Source organism: Neovison vison, chromosome 6, assembly GCF_020171115.1.
Source record: "Neovison vison isolate M4711 chromosome 6, ASM_NN_V1, whole genome shotgun sequence".
NCBI classification, from domain to species: domain Eukaryota; kingdom Metazoa; phylum Chordata; class Mammalia; order Carnivora; family Mustelidae; genus Neogale; species Neogale vison.
In genome coordinates this window covers 152,751,327-152,764,850 of record NC_058096.1, presented here as the reverse complement: position 1 = coordinate 152,764,850, position 13,524 = coordinate 152,751,327, and the positions used below count along the sequence as shown (strand labels likewise).

Here is a 13,524-nt window from a genome sequence, read left to right as displayed (position 1 = left end):
TTTTAATTTTTTATTTAAGTAGAGTTGACACATAATGTTGTATTAGTTTCAGGTGTACAATACAGTGATTTGGCAAGTCTATACACTATTCTATGCTCACCACACATGTAGCTCCAATCTGTCACCAACAACCCCATTACAATACCACAAACTACTTTCTTCATGCCGTGTCTTTTATTCCTGTGACTCCTGATACATTTTTGATTGCCGGTTCCAGATTCTATTCCCGATTCCAGACCAGTCATTCGGGAGAGCACTAACAGGATCAATTTGGGAAACATTTTGCCTGAAGTAAAGACTATGGCCTCAGCTGTAATGGGATATCTAGCCACTGCATTTCTTGAAAGTCATAGTGATGATAAAGTGAAACCATTTCTGAGCTAATGGTGACATTAAAAACATTGCATCACCATTATGACGGAAGCACTGGCCAATCAGAATGTAAATGCTGGAGTAGCATCCTGGGAAACTCCTGGTGTGCCAGACAGCACTCCATTCTTACGAGATCATAACGGGTCCTGCAGGAGGCATCATATTGGAAGGAGTGGAGGGGTCACACTGGTAGACTAGTGTCAGCAGTTATTTACATAATGAAAGAAGTATGTTTTACTATTTTAACAGGCAGAGTGGCTCTTCTGGTATATGGAAGTTGAATATGAGCCCTATGCTTGGCTCAAGCATCTCTAGGACAGTGGTTCTCAAAGTGTGGTCTAAGGATATCTGAGGGTTCCTGAGATATCTTTAGGAGATCCATAGGTCCTCCCTTTTCCAATGGCATGTTTATGTGGAGTTAGATTTTCTGCATATAATTAAACCAAACAGAATATTGCAACAGGTTGAACGCTGATGCAGGTATGAAAATCTGGTCATCTTTTATTAAATCAGACATTCAAGTGATTTGCAAAAACGTAAAAGAGTGCTATTATCAAAAAAAATCTTTGAGAGATATAATGTTTTCCATAAAATATAATATTTTTGTTAACATGGGATGGCTTTATTGTTTTTTGATGAACTAAGAAGATAAAAAGATACAGAGACCAAAGAGTTTGTGGATTGGTGCTTCAAGAAATAAAATGATGAGAACTGTACAGCACTGGGAAAGAGAGGCCTAACAGCCTCAATCCCTGATTGCTCTACTTAAAGTTTTGGTTGTCACTTGAGAGATTAGTTAATGACTTTAAAATACTCCTGTGTATTTCACTTATGCAAAAATATGTCCAGCAGCATATATTTGTATTTCAGAATCTTGCTAATTTACACGACTTTATGTATATAAACTTTTCAGGACTGGATTTTTTTTGGGGGGGTAAAGAAATATATTTCACTAACTATGTTAAAAGAACTGTTATCAAAATGACACTCAGAAGAAAATAGCTTTACATAATAAATTAAAATTTTAATTAGCTTATCAATTGTCATGTGTAGGTACTTCCTTTTTTGTTTGTTTTAAAGATTTTATTTATTTATTTGACAGAGAGAGATCACAAGTAGGCAGAGAGGCAGGCAAAGAGGAGGAAGCAGGCTCCCTGCAGAGCAGAGGACCTTGATCCTGATCCCAGGACCCTGAGATCATGACCTGAGCCTAAGGCAAAGGCTTAAGCCACTGAGCCACCCAGGCGCCCAATACTTCTAAGATACTTAAACGTTTCAGGAGAAATACTTTCTTTTTTTTTTTTTTTTTTTAATCTGACTTTCATGGGAAAGGTAGAGGAAACATAAGCCTCATTCTGTAGTATTATCCCAAATACTGAAGCATCAGAATAGAAACTATCATCTTACATTTTCTCTAAGGCAACAGCGATTGAAAGGTTTACCATTACTTTATATAACAACAAAACAAAAACAAAAAAAACCCCAAAAGCAAAAATGAAAACCAACAAGCAAGCAAACAAGTAAAACACACCCAAGATGATGTTATAAAGTTAGTATGCCAAAGGGCTACAAAGAGAATGGAAAACAAGACCCTCCATCAGAAATTGACTTCAAGGGAATGTCCATGTCTCAGTCTTAATACTGCATGAAGGAAGGACACAGAGAAAATCTCTCCTAAGAATCTGACCCATAGTCCTTGCTTTGGTTAGTGTTTCAATTCATGCAGCCAGTGTGGTCAAAGACCTTAAAGAGAGAATGTAGGTAGTGCCCCCAGGTGACTAATAGGAGCAAATGCAAATTGTCTTGTAATAATGCCATTGTTTATAAGAGGAGAACCAATTTCACAAGTGTTAAAATGTCAAAAAACAACCATGAAAACATGTGTTTTAGAAATTATGAAATACAGTAATTAGAATTTCCTGGTATATAAAAATTAATTAAATATTTCCTACATAGGAATAACTTACATTATGCCATACTTTATCAACCATGCTGACATAATTTACTCTAGCAATCACAAAGCAAGGGGAAATAGAAGCAAAAATACATATTATGATGGACACACAAAGTTATGCAACATTCAGAGTGTCTGCACTTAAGACCACAATCAAGATGTAAAAATTAATATGCTTATCTCAAAATCAAGCTATCTGACAAGCATATGTTTAGTGCATGCTACTTGTTCTCCTAATTTCTTTCCTCTGAATGTGTCTACACACTTGGAATACATTTTTATGGGTCACAGATAAATTTATGAAGGTCACTTGATTTTCACAGTTCGATAGGAAAATGTAGAACTCTTAAACAGCAACTTTTGAAAACAGAGACTAGAAATATATATTTAAAACCTATATTTAAACTACAAGATGCTCTGGGTGTTAAACTTGACTCCACAATGCTTCTGTGGCAATAGTACACATGTCATGTTCTTTACCATGACATCAACCTAAAGCCTTAGATTTATATGAGGTAGCAAAGTGGCAGCTCTGTCTACATTTCTCATGTTTATTGGTTCGGTTCCTAAGAAATGTAGATTTAAGTACAGTGTCTTGCTGAAGCTGGCATCCCTTTTGTGGATATGATAATTCAGGTTCTTATGGGGACAGGTACTGGGGTTTTGGTCATCATTACCATCATTACTAATTTACTGTCAAGGCTTCTTGGTGATGGTTTATGATCCAGAAATCTCTCTCACCAGTGAGCATTTGACCCAATAGCATTTTAAACGATCAAATGAGTCTTTCTAGACTACAGATATTTGGTATGGGATGGATGTCATAATGAGGGCTGTCAGAAATCAGCTGTCTTTGGAGGCAATGGGGCTAATTGTTGGTCACTAACCTCTACCTAAAACACAGGGGTCATTCCATTTCCCCTTCCTTTTTTGAACATAACACAGATAGCCTTTCTATAGTTGAAGTATCCAAACATTTCTTTTTCATTAGTTTCAAGTGTTCAGTGGTGATTCTCTTTTTTTTGTCTTAAAATAATGAGTTATAGATTATACAATACTTGAACGTAACTATACACTTTAAGAGAGGTTTTGAGACCTGCATGGAAATACTCAAAACAGACAACAGTGTTAGAAACTAAATACTGGCTCAAGGTTTTGTTGAGAAAATCCCCACCCTCTTCCTTCTTTATAACTGTGCATGCTGCATCAAGTGGGATACCTCTCAAATGAGAAATGGATGAAGTAGGTGCTTTGAATAGAAATACGAAATAAAGCTCTTCTGTTGAAATTATGGCTTTGGTACAAAATTGCATTTATTCAAGTCATTCAAGCAACGCTATTCCATTTCATAAAGAATAAAAAAAAAACCTCTTAGAAGCCCAGATACCTTTTCCTTGTCTTCTTACAATAAAAATAACCAAAAGGAAATCATTCCCAAGGGTCATTGGATACATAAGCTTGCTTTTCTACTTCTTTGTGTTAAGAGTGTAAATGGATAATTAACTGCCTTTTTTTAATTGTGAAAAACAAAACCCTGTGTATATGAACTTTTTCCCCTCTTTCTTGACCAACAGAAAATGTCATATTTTATACTGATATATACATATATAAAATACATATCAACACATTTATGAACAAATGGGAAAATGCAAACATACACATATATGAGCAAGTAGACTATCTCAAGGGTAGAATAAAATAAATCTAAATTTGTGTTTTTTCCCAAACACAAATATTTAACTCTCACTATTGATTTCACTGAAAATATAGGTACCCACAATTAAGGATCAATTCTTTGTGGATAATTCTTTCAGTGAGTGTATATTGGGTTAAGATTTGGTTAAAGACAGAGTATTTATTATAGGATAGAACTGAGGTCAATTTTGAAGTCCTACACTCCTCAAGTCATTTTATCTAGAGCACATTAACATAGGCCTTCTCATTTGCTCCCTTCAAAGCCATGTAATTTTCTACAGGACTCGAATTCATCAGGGTCCCAAATATCTGTCTTGCCACCCTTCTGAGGGATGTCCACTGCTATATTTCTGAGCAAAAGTCAGTCAGGACTCACCTCTCCTTCCCTGGGCCAAGGCCTTCCATTCTGGGTGTATTTGCTTTGATTCTGTCGCTTCTTTTGTCCTCCATCAGCGAATTTGCACAGTAAAGGCTCACTAGGCGCTGGGAAGATAAGAAACCAATTCTATATTAGCAAATACCCCTAAAAAAACAAGTGATTTTTGAGTCACAATAGTGCTTTGTAATGCTTATCTTTTGAAGTTTTCTTGCTTCTGGAGAGATAGTTGGCCCCCTTTTAGTCTCAATTACATTGGCTGCAATTCTATCTAACTGGGCTTCAAAAAAGTACTGGCAGACCATAAAAGAATACAAAAAATATTGTTGAAAAAAAAAAAAATCAGTTGAAGCAGAATGTGAACTTGCCTTAAAAGTAAAGAGGGGAATGTTGACTCCTTCCCGTTACATCAATGCTAAAAACCAGATGATGGGTCTAAAATGGAGTCACTTATGCTAAGCTCCATGTCACCAAACCGAGACCTAACTTAATTATAGTTTTGGCTTTCCCAGAAATGGAATTTTGAACCAATCAATCAGGAGTCACTGATAAGCATTAGTGAGGTAATTGACCTGATAGACCCCTGCCATCCCTAAATAAAAGAGACTTTGCCACAACCAATCCAATTTTTGCCACTATAACTTTCTTGTTCCCACTCCCTTCTGCTGCAGAAGCCTTCCATCTATCTGCACAGGCTCTCAGCGCTCCTCTCTACCTGCTGGAGGAGGGGCTGCCGGACTCACAAATCCTTGAATAACACCAATAAGATCTTTAAAAAGTTCTCATTGAATTTTGCTTTTTCATATTAGAAACATATTCCTAACCAGTATTTGTGTGTAGATAAATATTCCCCCCTCAAAGTAACTATGTTTTCACAGTAGAAACTGTAGGATTCTATTTTGGAAAGAGATCCTTAGAAGTTGCCTTCTAAAAAGGAGGCCATTTTGCTAATTACAACCAAATCAGTTTTTTTTTTTTTTTCTCATTAACCTCTGCAATTTCAAAACGGCTAGAAGTTGATTGTCTACTGAACCCCTTTCTCTCAATTTCCCCGTGAAATCTAGTCAGTATCTCAGGGAGAACAATTATTTGAGTATCAAATGAGCCCACATGGTAAAATATAGTCAAAGGATATGGCTCTAAGAAAAGAACCCTGGACTGGGGGGAAATATGGTCCTGGGTGACTTAAGTTAACTTATTTGATAATCTTTTAAAACACAACAAGGAGAAGTTTATTCTTTGAGAACTGATGCCCCCTCCACATCCCTGCTTAACTAAAAAAATTGCTGCTTGTGATTACCACGAATACATTTTAAAATGAATGAATAAAAAGAAAACCATATGGTTTTAAAAACTTGGTCAATGCATTAAATGGCTAGAAGGATTTTTTTTTGTTATTATTTACTTGGATAAAACAAATATTGATTTATAAGTTTATAATCTGAAAATTAAAGTGAACCCCTCCCTCTCCCAACCCCCTGGGAAAATGCATTCTTCTGAAGATTAATTGTATTAATGGTTGAAGAGGAAAAAAACATACCCCTCAAAAAAATGACTCCTTGGCATAAGGATTAATTTAGCCTGATTATTTTTAAGAAACAACAGATAGAGGAAAAGCTCTGAAAACTAACCAGAAGTTACCCTTTTGTAATAGACATTTACACTTATAAGGGAAATGTCTATTTATAACAGATATTTATTCTTTGTATCTGGAAGAAAAGAATACTCTAAATCTCAAGAAATTCTTATCTATCAGTAAAGGAAAAAGGACTTAAATCTATGCAACAAGCTCACCCTTTTTTACTGTGCTTTTTCTGGTAATCTCCTCTAACTGGCCTTCCTGCTCCCTCCCCAACACCTTTGTCTTCAGCTGAAGACCATATTTAAGATGGTGACTGGGGCTGTTTCAGGGAGTTACTAGGTTTTCCTGGGTATCTCCATACAAGAGGTATATATGTTATTAACCTTCTGTTTGTTCTTTTCTCCTGTTCGTATGTCTTTATGGGGGTGGGGGGTCCTAGCCAAGAACTTAGCAAGGTAGAAGGAAAATTATTTTAATTCTTTATCCCTCCTTCTATCTTTGCCTTTTGCCATGCAGTATTGTTGAGCTCTCTGAATCTTGGTCTGATCCCATGTGAACTGCTCTAGCCAAAGAAATGTTAGCAAATGAGGCACAAGCAGAACACTGAAGTGTTTTTAAGCATTGAGTTTTGCTTCTTTTGCTTCTCTGCACAGCCGCATGAATATACTCAGCCTGGCCTGTGGAAGGATGAGATACAAGTGTAGAGGAGTCATCCCTACTATCAGAGACAAGGCCAAAGTAGATCATCCAATGACTACGACCCTGATATGTGAGTGAGCTCAACTAAAATCATCAGAGATACACAGATAAACAGGCAGTTGACCACAGACCAGGTGAGGTCAATAAAGATGATCCCACAAACATGTAAGCTAAATGAATCTTCATTGTTTCATATTACTAAAATTTTGCAATTGACACGTAACATTGTAATCTTAATAGATAACTGCTATCGTTTTCCCCAACACCTATTCCTCCCCAAAACCACTCCAGCAAGGTTGCTTATGTTCACTAACCTGGATAATGCAAAAGAAAAAAAAAAAAAAGATTATGGAATTCATGAGATTTTTCAATTGTCTCCAAAATCAATAGTGGAAAAAGAAATGAGTGGGTAACCACAAATAAATATTTGAAAATCATTTAGCTTTAAGTGGCAGTAGGATTTACTCAATCCTTTTATTCTTTATTAGTAGCAGAATTCTACTGACCAATATTGAAGGAAATACTGACTCAAACAGACAGAAGGTCGGAATTGGCTAGGTGGAATGAAAAATAAAATGTCTTGCCTCCCTATGGAGGAGTCATATGGGAATATGTAACTTATCCTGGCACATAACTCAACCAATGTCATTCCTCACAGAGCACAAGTGCTTCCCAACTGTCTGCTTTTGGGAGCCTCCAACTTCAGTGACTTTGGTGAAGCCACAGAAATCATACAAAGGAAAGGCTGAATCATGAAGTGTCTGCAGACAGGAGCTGCCATCACACTGAAGTAGTCTAAATTCTTTCTCCAGATGAAGAACTGAAAGGATAAATGCAATCAAGGATCCTGAAACTCTATGCTAAAGAAAATTTCCTGTGAGACTCCAAAAGCATATATAAGTATGTGCCTATAGTGAGGAATGATTATATATGTATCATATATATCATTATACATACATCATCATTCCTCACTATAGGATATTTTCTCTCTTGATATTTTAAAAATTCAAGGTATATTCACTCATTTGAATGGGATGGTCATGCCGACATGAGAGTTTATAACTGGCAATAGTACAAATTTCTCACAAAAGGCAAATAAATCTAGAAATATCTTAAATTTCCTATTGTTAAAAAATGTAGATTCTACCTTTTATGTTTCTTGGGATAATAACTTTCATGAGTCATACTTTCTACTATCTGAGGCAGGATTCTCTTTATTGTCCCCTAAAACAGATTCTTTTAGAGAGCATAATATAATGATTCTAATAGTCTAGGATATGATAATGACTTTGCTTGAGGTCGTTCCTTGTTTCTGTAGGCTCTGACACTTAGTTTGGGTGCATTTAGGTGTCTAGCAGTCTGCTTCCTGGCTCCCTGACTTACTAACTACAAGACATCAGACACCTTTTAATTTTTTTTTAATATTTCTGTGACTCATTTTCCTCATGTATGAGTTGAGGATAATAACATCACCTACTCAGGCAGCTGTTATGAGGATTAAAGAAATTCATATGTGAAAATAGTTTAAAACAGCACATGGTACATAAATGATTATTAAATCCATATTAGCCACAACTATCATTATTGCCTAGCATCTTTATTAGCCACTGCCCATACATCAGCTGTAAAACCTAGTTACTTGGCAGAGTCAGAGTTCAGAGTGTTCAGTCAACTGGATTTATTGTTCCTCAGCTCTGTCCCACTCTAACTCCAATGCTGGTTTGGCCATAGAACTTTCAACTGACTCTCCAAGAACAGTGAAAAGATTGGGGAGGGTATGTGCTTTTGGGTAAATTGGAAGGGGAGATGAACCATGAGAGACTATGGACTCTGAAAAACAATCTGAGGGGTTTGAAGTGGCGGGGGGGTGGGAGGTTGGGGTACCAGGTGGTGGGTATTATAGAGGGCACAGCTTGCATGGAGCACTGGGTGTGGTGAAAAAAATAATGAATACTGTTTTTCTGAAAATAAATAAATTGGGAAAAAAAAAAAAAAAAAGAGGATCTGCGCCTCCAAGATGGTTCTTGCTGACTGCAGCTTGTGGTTGGACCATCCGGCCACGTTCCCCTCCTGAATCCTTACCAAAGTTCGACTTCTAGTATTCTGAGTAGGATAAAAGTCATGTTATGTATCTTAACACTCCATTGCCTACCCTGAATGTTCCCTGTTCCTTTTTCTGCTGTGTTTTCAAAAAACTATTCTTACTACTATTTTTTGTTACTTAATTGCTAGAGACCTATTGGCTATTTAAATCCAGCAAATCTGTATTTTACTACTAAGGTAAGTACAGTGCTATCTACACATTGTAGGCAAGCAAAATTCACCACCCCAAAATGTGTCTCTTTGACATGTATACACACACACAGACACACACACAGACACACAGACACACACACACACACACACACACACATATACATATATTTAAAGACTTTCTTGGTGAACTCTTGGACACTATGGAATCAGGGGGACAGCACTGACAAGAAAAGGAAGGCTTAGAATGAATCATTAGCTTTAGGATTTCTTCTACCTACTGGCACAGAGAAATTTTATAGAAGCTTCTTTGAAACAAATATTACCAAATCACAATATTTTAGCTTCCTAAGGATCAATTATACATAGACAAAGAGATTCTGGCTTGTAGACCTACCTTGAATTTTTCATTATTGAAAAGGGAACTTTTAAAACAATATTTTTAACACTAAGGGAAACTTAAAAAGCCATAGAAAAAGACTTTCTTAACTTTCAACTGAGATGCCTTTGTGAGTTGTGTTTGACAGTGTCTTAGAGGTTTCAAATTTTAGCCACCCTGGTATTCGAAGATCTTCATAAGTTGTCAGACTACAGATGTTGGTAATGACTTATTTATATTTATTGACATTGCTATGTTGAAATATCTGCTGTCACTTTATTGATTTGAAGATGATTATGATGGGAAAGCAGGGCCACAACATTTTTATTAAATGAAGTAAAAGAAATACAATCCCAGAAGCACATTTTTAAATGTGCAATTAAAAAAGGATGGAATATCTGTAATATCTTCCTTGAATTTAGGCATGTAATTATGATTGCTAGTTTCCTGGGGAGTTTGGAGGTAGATTTCATTGAGAATGTAAAAGCAAACAGTGAATTAGATGAATTAAGATTTAAATAATCTTCTGATTCTCAGGTGATTTCTAAATACCTACAAGATAAAATCCAAACCCTGACATTAGAAGAGAAGAATCTGTTCCCTTGATCTCATCTTTAGCCAGACTCCTCCCACTCCTGTGGCCTAAAGTCCCCTCATGTCTGAATGCCTTTTCTCATGCTTGGGATTTCCCTTCCCAGCTTTCCCTCCTCCGCCTCCCCCATACACAACCTCCACCTGGCAGACTATTGATCAGCCTTCAGAATGCAGCTCAAATCCATGTTCCTTGGAAAGCCTTCCTTGACTCTACTTCATCTCATTTGAAAGAGGAATTACCTAGTGCTTACTTGGCTGACTTTCCTAGGTTGAATGCTGTTTCTGTTGTGTTAAGTCTCTCAACAGTAGCAATTAATGTCCACTTTTGAGTTTGAAAGTGATTGTAACAAAGAATGAAGTTTATATATATGCATATAGCGTGTGTGCACACGTGTGTGTGCATATTGTTAACAGCATTCTGCACAGAGGTGCGAAATAATAATAAATAATACTTGAAAATGATGCTACTCAAAGTGTGGTCCAAGTTCAGGCATCAGTGGGATCCAAACTTGGGAGCACCTGGGAACATGTTAGAAATGCAGAATCTGGGCCCTTCCCCAGACCTATCCAATCAAACTCTGCATTTGAACCAGATCTCCGGGTGATTCTTCTGAACACATCAGTTGGAGAAACACTGATTGGATTGTGACTGCCTCTTTAACAGAGGAAGTAGGAATAGATCTTAGATGTTCAACATGAATCCTCTGAATAATGAGATAATTTCAGTAACACACAAATATTATATTGTCTACAATTTCCTTATTGCAGTATTATGCTACCAATTAATTTTGTCTAGTCTCTTTTCACAGTAGTTAAAATACAGACTAAATGAAGAAGAGGCCTTTGTGGAAGTGAGATGCAGTTATAAGCCACAGATTATAATGTGCTAGAAGACATTATGGTCTATCATGAAAATGAAGAGTATTTAAAATATAATTATAACAATGCATGGCGATAAAGTTGCATGGTAATTATGAAGGAGTAATTACTGTTTGTTTGCTTAGTGCAGTATTTCTAGCCTTCCAAACTGTATTAAACACGAACATCCAATGCATGAACCAATAAGATAACCTTATGGCTTACTGGATTTGCTGTTTTAAACAAATAAAACAACACCACTTATTTTACCTAGCACAATTAATGTAAAAATTTTTTTAAGTTTTATTTGAAACTTAATTTATTCTTCTCTTCCCCTGTGGTTTAATGGCTTTCTTGAAAGTTGTGCTTGGGCTCCTTTCTCTTTCTTTTTTGTAAACCTATTTTAAAACGGTTTTTTACTGTGGCTACCATGAGGTTCATATATAAGATCTAATGCATATAGTCGTCTATATTTAGTTGATAGTTACTTAAGTTTGAACCCATACTAAGAGTACTAAATTTTTACTCCCCTCACCCATGTTTTAGGTATATGATGTCATAATTTACATCCTTTTATTTTGTGAATTCCTTGACTGATTTTTGTAGATATAATTAATTTTACTGTTTTTTTTTAAATTTCTACTATATTGGTTTTACAAGTGATTAATCTACTGCTTTTATTATACATTTGCATTTACCTCTGAAATTCTTTCCATTCATAATGGTTTTATTCCCAATTATGGCCTTTTCTTTCCACTAATTTCCCTTTAAGATTTCTTGGAAGCCTGGTTTAGTGGTGGAGGGCACATGAAACATTCCCCAGAGTAGATAAAGTGTTGGGCTACAAAACAAGTCTCAATGAATTCAAGCAGACTGAAATCATATCATGCCTCCTTTCTAGCCACAACAGTGTGAAACTTGAAATCAATCCCAAGAAAGAATTTGGAAGAACACGAATATATGGAAGCTAAATCACGTGCTACTACACAATGAATGGACAACAAAAAAATCAAAAGAGGTAATTTAAAAAATACATGGGAACAAATGAAGATGAAAACACGATGGTCCAAGATCTTTGGGACTCAGCAAAATTCGTTCTCAGATGGGAGTATATCGCAATCCAGGCCTACCTCGAGATGCAAGAAAAATCTCAAACAACCTAACTTTATTCCTCAAGGAGCTATAAATAGAACAAACAAAGCATAAAGTCAATAGAAAGAAGGGAATAATAAAGATGAGTGTAGAAATAAATGATATAGAGACTAAAAATCCAAAAGAACAGATCACTGAAACCAAGAGCTGAGAAAACACAACGAACAGAAACTTCACATGACTTCGGCTTTATGATTCACTAAGAATGTTTACTAACATCATATTCTACAAGTAGATAACCCTTTTAGCTTCTACATATTAATAGAATTCCTGGTGTCCCTTAGCGAAGTGAACATCTTCAATTTTTAGCATTCGGTTTATTTAAACTCTTCAGGTATTTATAATGGATTGTGGTGACAGTCTTTTAAAATATCTCTTCTTACCATAACTTACAGGTCTGGTAGTTTAAATACTAAATTTAAAAATTCCTCACCTCAGAGAGATTATAAATTTTACTTCAGGAAACAAAAAGGGAAGGTGGGAGAAGCAGAGTGGAAAAGATAAGCTAATGACAAGAGAAGCAGTTTATTGGAGGTGAGCTTATAAAATCTGGGACTGAGTGAAAGAATGAGATAAAAGAATTAAAAAGAAAGAATTCCAAGCACTAAGTTAAAATATAAAAATTTAATCTAGAAACTATTTTCCTGTTAAATGTGTGGACATGGATCCGTTCTCAATGAAAAAAAGAAAAAGGAACTATTCCTGCGATAGTCAGGGTGCCTTGTACATTAAAAAGCGGTTTCATAGTAGAAAATTTAAAAAAATGATACGAAGGGGTGCCTGGGGGGGGCTCAGCTGTTTAAGAATCTGCCCTTGGCTCAGGTCGTGATCCCGGGGTTCTCTGATCAAGCCCCGCATTAGGATCCTTGCTCAGGGAAGGAAGTCACAGCCTAGAAGAGGAGAAAGACAAGCAAAAGGAAACTTCTAGCAGCTTTCAGTGGATACCATAATAGGAATATGGATAGGTAATTTGAAAACATAAAACAGATGTCACTCTCTAGCACTATAGACACAGAATGTCCTCTAGCTCAGAAATCACATTCATTACCATAGAGTTGTAGAAAATCACATGTCACAGGGGGACTTCCCCCATGCCGACTGCTGGATAGTAAATGAGCACATGAAGGACTAATACCAAGTGTTATCTAGTCTAACTAAAAACTAAAAACAGGCTTTTATTAAATGCTTAGCAAATGAAAATATGATTAATGAGATGAACATAATGACAGGATTTAGTTGAAATACTTTTAGAACACCTGAGGTCATAGAGATCTTAAGTTGAAAACTGGTAGCTTTCCAACAATAAATAAGAACTTCCAGCATTTGCCTTAATTCTCCACAATCCTTAAGCTTCCTGCTGTCTTATACCTGACCGACAACCCTCATTTTCTCTCAAATGCAAAAAGTATCATTAGTCTATAATGATTTGGAATAAAAACAATGATGTAAAAATGATGGATGTGTCTTTCTAAATTACTCTGTGGTAGGCGCCTGGTTGGCTCAGTTGGTTAAGCATCTGACTCTTGATTTCAGCTCAGGTCATGATCTCAGGGTCATGAAATTGAGCCCCATGCCAGGTTCGAGCTGGAGTTTAAGATTCATTCTCTCCT

The 13,524-nt window shown here is 36.2% G+C and overlaps 1 protein-coding gene across 8 annotated transcripts in view; it reads right to left on the bottom strand.

Annotated features, from left to right (window-relative positions):
* Nucleotides 1-13,524, bottom strand: part of RBMS3 (RNA binding motif single stranded interacting protein 3) — a 582,541-nt gene that overhangs the window by 138,455 nt on the left and 430,562 nt on the right. For all 8 annotated transcript variants that reach the window (XM_044252609.1, XM_044252613.1, XM_044252610.1 and 5 more), the window contains one exon: nucleotides 4,398-4,504. In XM_044252609.1, the coding sequence (XP_044108544.1) occupies nucleotides 4,398-4,504 (107 nt within the window). The remainder of the gene's footprint in view (nucleotides 1-4,397; nucleotides 4,505-13,524) is intronic.